The sequence below is a fragment of the Megalops cyprinoides genome, chromosome 2, assembly GCF_013368585.1.
Source record: "Megalops cyprinoides isolate fMegCyp1 chromosome 2, fMegCyp1.pri, whole genome shotgun sequence".
In the NCBI taxonomy this organism is placed as follows: Eukaryota; Metazoa; Chordata; class Actinopteri; order Elopiformes; family Megalopidae; genus Megalops; species Megalops cyprinoides.
Genome location: NC_050584.1, coordinates 39,448,077 through 39,463,316, shown reverse-complemented (window position 1 = coordinate 39,463,316; position 15,240 = coordinate 39,448,077). Strand labels below are relative to the sequence as shown.

General features: G+C 41.5%; 1 protein-coding gene across 1 annotated transcript; it reads left to right on the top strand.

Annotated features, from left to right (window-relative positions):
- Window positions 1–7,334: 7,334 nt before the first annotated feature.
- On the top strand, window positions 7,335–15,224 carry fsd1 (fibronectin type III and SPRY domain containing 1). Its single transcript, XM_036521584.1, has 13 exons — window positions 7,335–7,480; window positions 9,000–9,095; window positions 10,058–10,189; window positions 10,559–10,660; window positions 11,369–11,391; window positions 11,899–12,020; window positions 12,279–12,488; window positions 12,593–12,691; window positions 12,944–13,091; window positions 13,212–13,294; window positions 13,447–13,698; window positions 14,038–14,126; window positions 14,548–15,224. The coding sequence occupies exons 1-13, from the start codon at window positions 7,466–7,468 to the stop codon at window positions 14,656–14,658; spliced, it is 1,482 nt and encodes a 493-aa protein (XP_036377477.1). The 5' UTR covers window positions 7,335–7,465; the 3' UTR covers window positions 14,659–15,224.
- The last annotated feature ends 16 nt before the right edge of the window (window positions 15,225–15,240 follow it).

Sequence of the window (15,240 nt, the reverse complement as noted above, 5' to 3'; positions counted from 1 at the left end):
CCCAGGTCTATGGAGGAAGTCAGTTTACAAGTGTCCACCTCAGTTCCTGGACGTGGGGAGGACTGGGAGGGGATGGTGCTCTTGAAAACTGGACTCATGTTCTCATAGATGGGATTTTCTTGGGAGAAAGAAGATAAAACAAAATGAGACAGACTCATATACCCTAAAATTTCTTTAGTGACAGGGTTATCATCTCACTGTCTGACTTTCTTTTGATTCACACCTGAACAGAGGGTGGGCTGGGCAGCAGTCAGAGTATGCACAGTCAAGTACATGTACATCTCCCCTCAACCACATGCACTCAGAGTCACATGAGACAGGCTGACTGCTGCTATCTCTTTTGTCTGTCTCAAAGTGGTCTATATAGCACACACACTCTCGGCGAGCATGCAGCAGAAGGAGTGCAAAGGCAACATCTGATAATGATGAAAGGACTACCCTTGGTTTCAGTGTAGGGTCTGTAGTGCTTGTTTTCTCTATCTGTGTCATTACACTTCTCATTGTGCTTCCCCCTTCAGTCATAGATTCTAACTCTTTTGTGTAGGTGTACCTTGGTAGCAAAGCCTCTGAGAATGAAGCTCCTTCATAACAGTGAGGTTTTTCTGAGAATTAAAAAACCTATACTTGTTTAAGAAAAATGTCAAGAAATCTCCGGAAGCAATTCAGAAAAGTGCAAAGGTACTCTAAAGATAGAACAAATGTTGGTTTCTTACCAAAGGCCAACCATGTTTGCAAGTCATTCTTTTGAATAAATGGTTCCTGTCTCACTTCTCCCTTTAACATTTTTCATGAATGGCAGGGATTAATTAAAGTGACTATGCCATCCCAATGGCCACCAAGCATCCTTCCAGGCAGTATTAAGTATGAAATAAATTTCTCACTAAAATAGAGGTGGGGGAGTGAACTAACAGAAATGAAAGATCAGTTTAGCACAGATAACACTGAAAACTATTTTAATTCAAGAAGAAACAGTGAAGACTTTTGTGCAACATGCTATTGATATTAAAAGTTAGAGCCTGCGTGTGTTGTATACATCTTCAAATGCAATGTGAATGTTAATGGTTCTTAGTTACTATATGCTGTACATGTTAAATATGTATGTGTCTAGCAGTTAATGATATTTTGCTAATAATGCCCATTTTCTGAAGGCCTGGAACATAGTCCTGTATATGCCATCTCTGGTAATGCATGTATGGAATACATCTACTGTGTCAATTGAGGCATACCTGTACTTGTTACTACGTGTATTTTTGAAGTCAGACATTATGGATTTGTCAGAATTTCTTGCTTTTACCTGCACTCCTGCATGACGTTCTCTTGTATAAGATTAATCCAATGACTGGTAATGCCAGCAGCACGGCACCCCCACCTCCCACGGCCACCCACAGCCATGGCCACCTACCTACATTCGCATCTACTGTACAAAGAGAAGGAGTTAATGATGAACTGAGGAGAGGAAAGGACAAGAAGGCAGTTATTAAGTTATCAGTATTTTGTATATGACCATATGGGATATTCTACTGCATGCACAGCTTCTGTCAAAAATTTGGAACTGATTTTCAGAGAATTTTTTTTTCTTGGAGTTACAATAACAAACAAAGTACATTTTCAGTAGGAGACATGTATTTAAAGCTGTAATAAATCTCTTTGTGTCACATTTAACCTGTATTTTCAGTATTTATTTTAGTAGACGGCAGGGTCTTTATTGAATTTTGCCTGAACAAAAGAATTATTTTTTTTTATTGTACTGGAAAATTTTAAAGGCTGTGTGAAATAATTAGAATGCTAGAAAATAATATATAACATCTTAAAATATCTGAAAGTAAAATAATATATCCAAAAGAAGGCAGACTTTCTCTTTTACCCCAGTCTGTCTCCTATCTTACATATTTTCAGCATACAGTGGAAACAGGATGTGCTCAAAAAACGTTTCATCTTTCATGCTTCTATGGTATGTCTGGTTTACACACACACATATGCTCGCCCACACATACACACACACACACACACACAAAATCTTTACCTGGATTTTTAAGAAAACGGGGTATTTTTGATGAAGAGTCTGTCAAAAAAGAGGTCAGTTGGAAATTCAGCCAGATTCATTTATGCTCTTTAAACTACACTTATTGTATTCACTGTACTTGTCAGCAGTGTATTCTGCCAAGGTCAATGAATACAGACCCAAGTTGAAAAGACTAAAGCTGATTTACTTAAGCTTCATCACATATGAAGCAGATCAAATGTTGTAATGACAAAGCAAGAACCAGAGAAAAATATGTTTATGTAATTTTGTCATAATAACCTCTTACAATGTTAATTCAACCTGATAGACATTTCTTTAGCTAATCTACTTAGAAAAATGGGGGTACTTGCATCAGCATGAGCATAAAATCCTGTTTGTAAATGCTTCTGATATTTTGGTTAATACATCTTGATCTCAAAGACCCATGAGTCTTCACGGTGGATTATGACTGTTATTGACAATAATACTTCAAATTGTTCAAGAACCCTGATTGCTGATAAATACACATACTGTACAGCAAACCGTTAAGAGTGATAGAATGCATGTTTTCTTCATATTTTCACTATGTTCATGCTGTTCTGATATAGCCCATACACAATTTAGCGATTAATATCACAGGTCATTTATAGTCTGGTCTGTTCAGGAAAGGTATCTGAATACATGCCAATAAGCATGCAAACTACAGAGTAAATAAATGCATGTGAGAAAGTACATTTCTCCCTTCTCATTTTGTGGTTGATAAAAATCCACTTACAGTAAACTGACATTCTTCACACTGTTTTTACAAAGTCATTTATAAGCATGAACAACACTTTACCAGCTGTCCTTGGTTATTTATCTCCAGTGCAGTACTCATACACAGTGTGGCTCAGGAGCTCCCTTGCTACTTACTTACGATGACTTGAGATTTATTGCTGTTGTAGTCCCAAAGATTTGGAATCTCCACCACGACCTGGCAGACATACCACCCATTGTTTTCAGGTGTAACTTTACTCAGAGTCAGTGTGGACCAAGTTTTACCAGTCACCTGAGAGACTTCCTCCCGAGTCACCTCTTGCACTGTCTTATTGGTCAAGGCAAAACTAGACAAGAGCTTCTCTTGTCTGTCAGTGGCGTTGCTAAACAGCCAATTCACCCTGACCTGACCTGCATTCTCCTCTACATCAAAACTGCAGTTAAGGGTCAGAGGGGATCCAACAGTGACTTCCTGGGTCCTCGGGAATAGAAGTACACTTGCTGTGTCCACAGCCACGTTCACAACCTCTGACGCTGTGAGAGGGAACAGGGAAGCAGAGGGGTAGATACATAAGGGAAGAGAGGAAATGAAAGGATAGTTGTGATGGGAAAGTGAAGAAGTGTTTGGGAAATCAAGAAAAGATGAGTGAAAATGAGGCAGGGGGGTGTAGATGGGGCAGATAGTTGAACATCAAGAAAAGAAGAAAAGAGATCCAATTATAGTGCAACTGCTGTGACATTTACTTTACCAGTACAGCTGACTCAAGCTGTCTCCTCATGAGGTCAGTATCATGTAACTGTAATGTATATTTTCAGGTAGAAAAACAGTGCCTGAGCCCCAGACCACATGTAGAACATTGTGCCCTCTCATGCGTAGTATGGAACAATAATATGTCACATTGCATGTTGTTGTAATAAGTAAAACTGCAAACTGGGTCTTATTGTTGGTGCTTTACAGTTATGGGATATACCTTGCCAGCCTGTATCTAGGTGGATTGCATACTTGCCATCCTACTAAAGACCTCTGTAAGCATCATTATACATAGCTCTATACACAATGTTAAAACTTTTGCATATAGGCACTATTATAATGGCATTCATTCACTGAGATGACAACAACATTAACAACAATAACAAATCAACTTTTTCTTTCTAAAAACAAAATGTAAAAAATACAATTTAGTTTAGTCTCTACCTTGCACATTTGAACAAAGAATGAAAATCAGAACGGATCAAGAACAAACTTGCATCCACATGCAAATGTTATATATATATATAAATTATAATTAAATGCATGAGATATGAAAAGTTAAAGAATGTAAAGATATGAAAACACTGACTGTCAGTCTAGAAGGTAACACAATAAATGAATACATTTGTGGGATTTTTCATTTAAAATGCAAGCAATTGAAGAAGCATCTGCTGAGGTGGTGTAACATTGATGCTTTGTGTGAGTGTTGATGTGTCAGCTGGGTCTTACCTGTTAGCAGCAGTAGATAAGCCATTTTGAGGCAGAGGTCCATTGCAGTTTCTTGACTGTGACTGTCTTTGGTGGTCTTCTCGCTCTCTTTGTGATTCTTACTTTCCTGTACTGGCAGCAGGCAATAGTGCATGAAGGGGGCGGAAGGAGGGGCTTTACACAAAGCAAAAAAAGCGAAAAAATAAAGACATTAAAAAAGAGAGGGAGACATACTTATAAAGTACCCATCTGCAGACCATATAGTGATGATGCAGTTGACCACTGTTAACAGCTAGTCTTCCATCCTTCGACTATATTTCAAGTGCTTTTGCAAAGCAGAGAGACACAAGAGGAGTTCTATGACTTGGTCTGTTGTATAATGTTCAAAGCCAGTGGTTCAGAGAAGTGTGAGGAAGTTATCTGTGCCTGTGGTTTTCAGTGTGAATGTATTTGTGTAGATGTGTCAGTCACCACAAACTGTGACCTTAGTTCATTCCTCTGTTGCTTTACTTTTTAAACATGCTTCTTTTGCGTTAAAACACTGCATAATTTTCCTTTTTTCCCAAAAAGACATTACCAACAGACAACATACTAAACTACAGTACAGCAGAATGTGATGGGAAAAAGGAGAAGTGGGAAAAATGACAGAAATGAAAAGGGCCAAAAGCAGAATCAGTACCTAGAGTCATTTTTTTTGCTAACCTCAGTGACAGCCAGAGCCATTTTCTGATAACCACTGACAGCTAGTGCCCCTAAAAACTGACGAGGCTGTGCATACATGTATGAGGGACAGAGAGAGACAGCAGTCTGAACGACATCATCTCAATTACTCACACATCCAACCAACTTCTACTGTTTGGTTACAGTACCCCTTTCAAAAAAAAACATCTGCAAAAGAAAAGAACTATGTCCATTTACCATTTGAAAGATTGTTATGTTTTGGATGGGGCAGCATTTTCATACAGTGTTTGAACTATGTATTTGTGTGAGTTCTGAGGGCAGGATGTGCAATTATGTAAGTCCCATGTAATTTTTAAGAAAACATTAGTACCCTTGTGTCATGATAACGATTAAGGTTAATCTGACAAAATAGCTCTTGACACTGGAAAATTAGCTGGTAAAATAGGAGAAATGGTACTGATCAGTTGCTGTGTGTATATTGCATAATACACAATGCATGAACTAACTAAATGAATAGTTCCTTTAAGGAGATGGCAGAAAACCCAACTCAGTGAAGAAGAGACAAGGTAGCATAGCCAACACCATAATGTAAGGAAACTAGCTGGCTGACTTGGGGACTGAAATGTGTAGTTTTCACAGCTGATTAATGTACAAATAGCATATGTGGCTAGCCTACATTTGGTCAGCAAAATGTTACTACCAATAGCCAGCTATATACCTAGCCTTCTGTGAAAATTCATAGCTAGGTACAAACTTAGGTAGATTAAAAACATGTACCATTATAATAAAATAATTATTCCAAATGTCAGGTAAATTAAAAATACAATCATTAAATGGTTGCCTTGAGTTAAAGGTATAGTAGTAACAGTTAAAAGTATAATATTGCCCTCTCATGCACACTTTGCCATTTGCCTGAGCTCTGACTTGTTTCTCTCTACAGTCAGTAAAACAGCTATGCTTCTCATAATGTAATTTTCTTCCAAAAGAAGGCACGTAAAGGCTTCATGTACTGTCTTCAAAACTATTGCTGTGGTCTATGAGAGATACTTGTGTATGAGAGATGTTGCAATGCAGTTCTACATCAGAGCAGCCTCCTCAACTATTTTGCTTGCTGTGGCATTTTGATGGCACCCACATGCGCAGTGACGTGCAGTGTTTTAATACACCCATGTTTGCATAGCATTTGTGTTGTATTTCATTTTATAGTTTTTATGTATAAATCGATTTATCTGCCCGCCCTCCTTTTGCTACTCCACAACTTTCATATGCAAAATATAAAGGATGCTCATTTGTACAATTCAGGTCATGTTTTTCATTAACACCACCAAGGTTTGGCTGGATAACAATGATACAGGACATGAAAATCTATGTTTATACCTAGGAATCTTAGAAACCACAATACTTCTCGATTATTTTTGTATATTAATATATTTTGTGAGAACGCGAAAATAGGGCATAGAATGGGGTCAACCGCACAACATAAAGAAAGAGCCCTGCTGGTTTCAGTACGATCTTCCACCTCTGTACCAGTGCACTTGGGCATTGCATTAGGTGGCATTAGGTGCATTATTTTTTCACATGACTTGACTCGAGTCGCAAATTTTAGGACTTGAGACTTGCTTGGTTAATATTCATAAAAGACTTGACTTGACTTTGACTTGATATTCATGACTTGAGACTTGACTTGGACTTGAGTTAAATGACTCGAAATGACTTGCCTTTTTGTTTAATAAATATTTTTGTTTCTCAAATATTGAGGAGATAACTGTATGATTTTTGAAACATGTAGGCTACTTACTTTCCTATGAAACGTATGTGCTTACTGTTGCATGCGCGCAAATCTGGCAACCTAACGTTATCAAGTGACGCGGCAGACCAGCAGAGACAGCATGGAAGGCACTACTCCAAAAATAATCAAGTTCGGATACAAAGATTATGTACGTGACAACACTAACAAAAAACGAACAGCAGTGTTCAAGATCTGCAGTGCGAAAATAATTTATTTTATAAACCACTTTTATAAACCACTGTATGTGGCCTTGATGCACAATACACTTTGAGTAGAAATGCAATTTTTTTGCTGAAAATAAAACTCCTGCAGTTCATAACTACTGTCTTTTAACTTATTTAAATATGTAAACACAGGTAAATCATCAAACATTTGTATGACTTGACTCGACTTGCTTTACATAAAGCAGTGACTCGACTTGACTTGCTTGATTCTCATAAAAATTGACTTGGACTTGCTTGAGACTTGAAGGTTAAGACTTGAGACTTGCTTGTGACTTACTCCCACCTCTGGCGGTATGTATACATAACGACTAACACCCAAGTTTGCATCGTTGTGTTGCACATTGCTGTGTATGTAGTTAACTTCATTTCCCAGCATATAACATCGTTGCGCCTGCGCACTTTGTGCCAGTGGCCTGAGGCACTGGAGGAGGGATGCTACGCATTCCGGCAGCATCAGTACCAGCTTGGTTGACTGTGGGGTGGAAAATTAAAGCGAAGGGATATACGACAACCGAAATTTAAATATTTAGACACCGTTACCAAGGACTGGCGACATGGGAGATCAGAAGGTAAAATGTTATGCTCTGCAAATGAAGGGTAGGCTATTTTCGACGTTGCGGAATGAACAAAAACCGAGAGAGAAACAGTCAAGACAGAGGAAGACGTTTTGTTGCTTGGATATAATGCATTACATCACAAGCTTGCAGCCTGCTGTTCCGTGAATTAATCTGATTGTGTACAGCCGTACCACGCCTTAGGAGAATAACCCTATGAAAAACAAACGTTGAATTTCGCTCTGAATTTTCCAATAATAGAACTGCTCCTGTCAACAATGTCACTTGCGAGTATTGATGTTGTTGCAATTGTTATAGTTTCGACTGGCCATCACAGCGATGTATTCTGTTCATCAGCAATCCGCGCCCGGCTCTGACAGCCCCACAACGCGACATTTATCCGGTTTCAAAATGCTAGTGCAGTGTGATATGGCTTTTGCGGGGACTACTGCAGTCATACGTAACACTATCCACGCCGAATCCACGACAATCATTCTATTAAGATATAATACAAATACATTGCTAGCATAATGGCGACAAGAAGCTATCGTTTTATGAACCCCTAATATACACACTTTTGCAGAACGAATGGGGTCTGATGGATGTCTGGGTATGAGAATGGAAGTGTCAGTGTATCGTCTTAGTAACTGGATGTAGAAGTCTTATTCGACTGCTTGCTATGCATCTTGTTAAGTTTACTAGTTGGAAATCAAGCGGAAATTACTTAAGCAGCTTGTATAGAGCCTGTTTTGTCTGACCTGTGAAGAATTCTTGTTCTTTTTTGCAAAAGCCTACATTATTGGCAGCCTGTGTGGTATGTGTTGGACCCCTCCCTTGCCAGCAAGCCAAGGAAGACAGTTTATTGAATTATGAATACATGAAAAGTCTGGCCTCATCTCAGGATCACAGTCATGTGAAACATTGTGTAATATAAACTCCCTGCTTCATGTTTTCCACAATTGTAGTGCCACTAAATATAGGGAAGTAAATGTTCATTTACATTTATATAAAATAATAATAATAATAATAATAATAATAATAATAAAGAATAGGCATAAGCAACATCTCAATGAAATGATGAAATGAATATTTTTGAACTTTAATATGGAAAGAAAATTAATGAGGGGAGGAAAAGTTGAAAGGCAATACCATCACCTTCTTTTAGTAACAATGCATTTGTATGCACTGATGATGTTATCTAATCCAAAGAAACATTTGTAGATTTAGATTTATTTTGATCATATTCACCCCAATAAGAATTTAAAACACACTCTTAGGTTCACAAAATATTATGAAGTAAATATATTAAGTAAACTTATGAGATTGCTTACCTGAAAAGTGGTTTTTGCCATTTAGATGAAGTTCTAAATTCCAAATCTGTTTGAACAGTAGCATATACAGTATAGTCAGTATACACATTATACATTACAGTGGCATTTGGAAAGCTGTGTTTGATGTATGTCCCAATCCCACGAGTCTTTTGACGTTAACCCAGCTCCCTGCACTCTCCCTGTGAATGGTGTCCCTGTCTCAGGAATCTCTGAGGAAGATCACGACCACACTTGCTCTGAAAAATGAAGAGATCCAGAATTTCATCTGCTGCCTGAAGCAGAGCCTGCAAAATCTGGAGGTACAGGGGGGATTCTGATAGGCCTGTCTGTCTCTGTTTACCTGCTGATATATTACATTTACATTTATTCATTTAGCAGACGCTTTATCCAAAGTGGCGTACAAAAGTGCATATAGTGGACAAACAACAGGCACAAGGGCAAGATGTGTACAGGTCATACAATGCAGTGCTGAAGCTGAGCACAAGGTCAGTGTAGTGAGACAGAACTAATCTGATCTAAGGTTGCATATATATCAAATACAGTCACTGGGACAGTAAAGTGCTGCTATACTGCCTAGGCAAAAACGTGCTACAAATACAACGTAAGGGATAGTGCTACAAGGATGAGCCAAGAATCTTACATTTACAAGGTCAAATGGCAAGGGTGTCAGTCCAGGTAGAGTCTGAAGAGGTGTGTCTTCAGCCCACGTCTGAAAGGTTGGAGTGAAGGAGTTGTTCTCAGGGGGGTGGGGAGTTCATTCCATCACTTGGGGGCGATGATGGAAAAGAGACGAGAGGAGCGTGGGCCTTTCGTTCTGTTGGTGGGAGGAGCTAGGCGTCTGGATGTAGCAGAGCGAAGTTGTCGAGTGGGTGCATAGGGTAGGATGAGGTCCTGGAGGTAGGTCGGGCGGGCTTTTTTGGAGCAGAAAAGGTGAGGATCAAGGTTTTGAAGCAGATCCTGGCTGCGACCGGGAGCCAGTGGAGGGACCTCAGTAAAATATTAGTGCTTGACACATTGTTAACTCTTCCATAAATGGATACATTGACATGCTGAGTCTCCTACTGAGTTACTGGCATCATGGCAGTTAAATGTTAGTCCAGCAATGGTAATGGTAGACCATTAATAAATTTGCAGGTTTATTATCAATGTGAACAGTGATTAGTTACGAACACTCTTGGCCAGTCACAGCCCCAGTGCTATAAATGATACATTGAGATGTTTAAACACTGACTGACTGTAGTTGCTTTTCTGTGGACATCAGGCCAACTCTAACCGGGTTCAGGAGGACCTGGAGGCGGAGTTCAGCTCCCTGTACTCAGTGCTGGATGAGATTAAGGAGGGAATGGTGACCCGCATCAAGCAAGAGAGAGCCAGCCGCACGTACGAGCTTCAGGTCTGTCCTGCTGTCCTTCTGGTCACGGTGTCTCCATTTGCCTACCCCTGTGATTGTCTGCTGGCAGATGCTGCGTCAGGATCACTCAACAAAGCATTCTGTGGCAATGAATGATAAAGGCGGATAATACTGTAGATGAAGCCAAAGGGTGCTCAGATTTATATGGTGTGTAGTGCCAGAAGTGGGGTGCATCATTTATGGGGAATATTGTATATGTGTATAGTCCTGTTCCGATCTTTGCCTCTGTGTGCCCGTATGTGTATCAGACAAATATAACAAATAAATCCATACCCATCCATAGTGGCTTAGGACTACATATTCTATTCCCTGTTCAGCTGATTGACATTTGTGGAACCTGTTTCCTCTCAGAATCAGCTGAGTGCTTGTGCCAAAGCCCTGGAGGGCTCAGAGGAGCTGCTGGAGTTGGCCAATCAGACTCTCTGCTCCTCCGAGACAGACGGCTTCAACCAGGTAGGACCCTCCCAAAACACTGAGTTTGTGAGTTGACATAGTTATTCAGTTTTAGAAACAGTGGCCATTATACTTAACTAAAGGAAGATATTTTAATCATGTCTGTTATACTACACTAGACATGCACGGCATACCTTTTCTTATGTCAGTGTGTTTCATGGATGACTGATTATTATACATTTTGCCAATAAACAGCCAGAACTCTTGAGCATATCAATGCAAAATGTTCTAGCATAAATGTTCTTGTAGTATTATAGCCTATATGTTTAAATTAATACCAAATATTATGAACTTGCTATTGGTAGCTCAATATTCATTTAGTTTTAACACCTATATCTGAACATCTTCTGAATATCCTGTTAAGCTGCTGGTTCTACCACAAAGTGTTCTTTTGTGATTTGGTCATTTTGGCAAGGCTGTCCATTTTTGTATTTAAATATACCTGATGTTTTGCCATGTTGATTGCCTCTGTATGTCTGATAGCATGGTGCATTGGAAGTTTAAGTCCTCAATCCTTGAGTGCTTATGGATAATAAAGCATCTCAAGGGATCTGTCCCAGATCTGGCACAGTGTGTGTAAAGTGTTACTTCTGCTTAGATGTAATGTTTGTGTTGGGAAAATGAGCTGCAACTCATTTCTCTCTTGACCCCTGTCTCTCTCTCACGTCCTCTTCCATTCCCCCTTTTCTCACCTTTCTCTGCTTCCAGGCGGCCAAAGACATAAAGGATAGGTACAGTGCTACTGTCCTTTTCCCATCACTTCCTTAGGCCTCCATACTTCACCTTGTAAACCTGCACGCATTCACAAAAGCGCACACTTGCACACACAGAGGGACACAGACAGTAAGGAAATAATGCTAGACATCATTTCCATCTCCACCAAGTCTGGTGTCTCATTCTTTCATGGCAGCTGTTCTCTCACCCCTGACAGACAGATTTGAAGAAAGTGAGATGTGAAGGAGTTTTGTGATTATTATCTGTTCTCTGCCAACGCGTCGGACCAGATTTAAGTTACGATGTTATGTATGCGTGTCTTGTCAGTGATCAAGTTTCTGCATGTGAAATGGCTGCATCCGTGTTTCCATAGACTTGTGCTTTAGTGTATGTTATGGCATTACTTTCTTATTCCTGCGACGAAACAGTGTGCTGCCTTTGTGTTTAATAATACATAGTGTGTTGTCTGTATGTATACGTGTGTGTCTATGTGTGTTTGTGTGTGTGTGTGTGTGTGTGTGTAGTGTCACAATGGCTCCAGCGTTCCGTTTGTCCCTCAAAGCCAAGGCCAGTGATAACATGAGTCATCTGATGGTGGACTTCACGCAGGAGAGGGAAATGCTGCAGGCAATCAAGTTCCTTCCAGGTCAGACTCATACAAAAATAATAATAACTGTGTTTCCTGCTATTTCTGTTGTTGAATTACCCTATGGTACAAGTGAACAATCGGCACACTTTTTATTACTTGAGCATGCATTCTTCTACACCATGAGTACATGCTACCATGTGCCATATATAGTATCACTGTTGTTTATAACCAGTGTATAAAGCTGATGAATCCTGATAAATCCTACACGGAATGGTGTAAACCCCCCCCCCCCCCCCGCCTTCCTCTTCTCCTCAGTACCTGCCACTCCTGAGATCCAGGTGGAAGACTGTCAGGTGTGTGACAACACTGTAACAGTGGTGTGGTCCCTCCCTGAGCCCGACTCAAAAATTGACCACTATGTCTTGGAACATCGCCGCACCAACCACGAGGGGCCACCACGTGCCCGTGAAGAGTACCCCTGGATGGTAGTAGAGGGCATCCGAGAGACCGAGCACACTCTCACAGGTAAATCACTACCACAGCTCTGTACATTCACAAGTAAATCACTAACACAGATTCTGCACTCTTACAGGTAAATCATTAATGAGCTCTGGTGTTTTGGATTGCAGGGCTTCGCTTTGACACGCGCTTTATGACATTTCGTGTGAAGGCATGCAACAAGGCTGTGGCAGGAGAGTTTTCAGAGCCTGTAACCCTGGAAACACACGGTGAGAATTTGCGCTAATTAACTGTGGTCAGCTTGCCATATGTAGGTGTATTGCAGTGGACATATGTCTATGAAGCCACAGGCAGGTCAGAGAAGGAAGAGCGAAATTATGGAGGCACTTGTGAAAGCCTGACTGCAGAAGGATTCATGTCACAAAGATGTGATGCAAAGGGCTGATCATTGTCAGGACATGTGTGTGAGAGAGAGAGATATCAGGTCACATCAACACTTCTGTTCTCCACCCCCCCTCCAGCCTTCGTGTTCAAACTAGATGCGGGCTCTGCCCATCAGAACCTGCGTGTGGAAGACCTCAGTGTGGAGTGGGACAGCAGTGGCGGGAAGGTCCAGGAGATCCGCAAGGACAAGAACAGAACCAACTCACCCATGCACTCCCCTGCAAGGTCTGGTTGTCCCTCTGTCTGACAGCTGCTCACCATTATTGTCACTCTCTCTGTGACTGTCCGTGACACCCTTAATCTGGGTGCACCTCTTCTGTGACTTTCCATCTCCACTGTCCCCAGGAGTGCGATGATGTCCCCAAAGAGAGCACCCTCAGCTCGGGTGGGGCGTGACCGATTCACGGCCGAGTCCTACACGGTGCTGGGTGAGTGGGTATTGGCAGGTGCAGGGACCTCCATGCTCTTTGGCCTCATTACACGTGTGTTAATGTAAATACATGTAGCACCACCTTGCAAGGCAGTAATATGTGACCCCCTCCCCATTTTGTCTGTCTTCCCTCCACCCCCAAAAACTCAGGAGACACGATGATTGATTCAGGACAGCAGTACTGGGAGGTGAAATTCGACAAAGAGAGCAAGGCCTTCGCTGCGGGCGTTGCCCTCCGCACGCTAGGCCGATTTGACCAGCTGGGCAAGAGCAGCGCCTCTTGGTGCCTCCATCTCAATAACTGGCTGCAGCAGAGCTTCACTGCCAAGCACAACAACAAGGCCCGCACGCTGGACTGCCCCATCCCCGACCGCATCGGAGTCTACTGCAACTACGAGGAGGGTGAGTCACCCGGGCCACCACCTGCCTAACAGCGTATCCTAATTCAGTGATTGCACTGAAGATCGTTATGTCAGGACAGTACATACACATCCCATGCGCTCCAGAACATTTAAATTCGAAATACTGTGGGTAAACTTGAGTTCGCATCTTGGCCAGGAAATATGATGACAGTGTATCAGAATGCTTTTCACAATACTGCTGATTCTAGCAGATTCTCTTCTCTCCACTGCGCTGGTCCCTCTGCCTGCTGTGTTGGCTCTCTCACCGCATTCAGGGAGAGGGAGAGCTCTTACTGCAGGTTTGACCTTGTCTATCTGTTTACCTCCAATTATCTTACAGGAATACTGTCCTTTTACAATGGCAAGACCAAGCAGCTGATCCACACCTTTCGAACCAAGTTCCCACAGCCTGTCATACCTGCCTTCATGGTGAGAGGGGGAAACATTGCTCTTGATGTGCATGAAGGGATAGTCACTTTGTATAGTATAAAAAGCACTGCATTGTACTCACACTGATCGGTTTCCTGAAGTAGTTCTGGTTTAATCTAATCTGTTATAGAATAACAGAATAATCTACTGTTTTCCTCTGTAGTTGCTAAATGCCCAGTAAAGCAGTCATTCTTAACAAAGCAGTATTAATCCTGCGTCAGCACACACAGTCACACTCGTAAATACTTTTACCTAAAATCACTGCAACTGCAAACAACTACGTTTTTGGATATCCAGTCACTCACACACTTATTATTGTTCTCTGTACTGCATGGATGCGCTCATCACACCCTCCACTGACTGATGTCTCCTGTGGATCAGCGATTTTCACAGATTTCTTTACTCTGTCCCCCCCCTGCAGGTGTGGAATGGTAGTTTCTCTGTGCTGACAGGGCTACAGGTACCCAGTGTGGTGCAGTGTGGTCAGAGGAGGAGCAGCGCCACCAGCAGCTCCAATGCGAGCCTTACATAGACCTGGGCCGTGGCAAGAACTGCAGCAGAACCTCACCCTGCCCGGGCCTGGCGCTGTCAGGAGCACTCTTTGACCGAGCACAGCCCAGTCCAGGTCCAGCAACTCCAAAACATCACCCAGAGCAGAACCTTCGCAAGCTGCAGCTGCCATTGTTACCATGTCTGGCAGCCTTAGGGAGACTCGTAGTCTGCTCCATTTCATTTTGCTGACTTACTGTGCCTTTCAACACTCGGAGTCAAAAAAGTTGTGCACTCATAAAAAAGAGGCCGAACACAAATAACTTACTTTAATAAAAAAATGCAAGAGCAACATGGTCCACATTAACATGTCAATATTTTAACATTTCAATGCTACTGTAATACAGCTTTGTTGTTGTTATTCAAACTTGGTATTTTTGGAATCAGAAACCTCTATATTAGCATGCTGATCACACACGGACACACATACTGTCCCACACATGCGCGCGCACACGCACACGCACACACACACACACACACACACACAGCAGCACAATGACATACAAGTTGTCACTAAATTTTCATCAGTGTATTGCTTCATACTGAATGTATTTCATTCAACATT

Bases quoted from the DNA above. Each gene is read 5' to 3' on its own strand.
- fsd1 (XM_036521584.1), top strand. The intron at 10,190-10,558 runs GTCTGTCCTGCT...GTTTCCTCTCAG, and splicing joins GCCGCACGTACGAGCTTCAG to AATCAGCTGAGTGCTTGTGC. The intron at 11,392-11,898 runs GTACAGTGCTAC...GTGTGTGTGTAG, and splicing joins GCCAAAGACATAAAGGATAG to TGTCACAATGGCTCCAGCGT.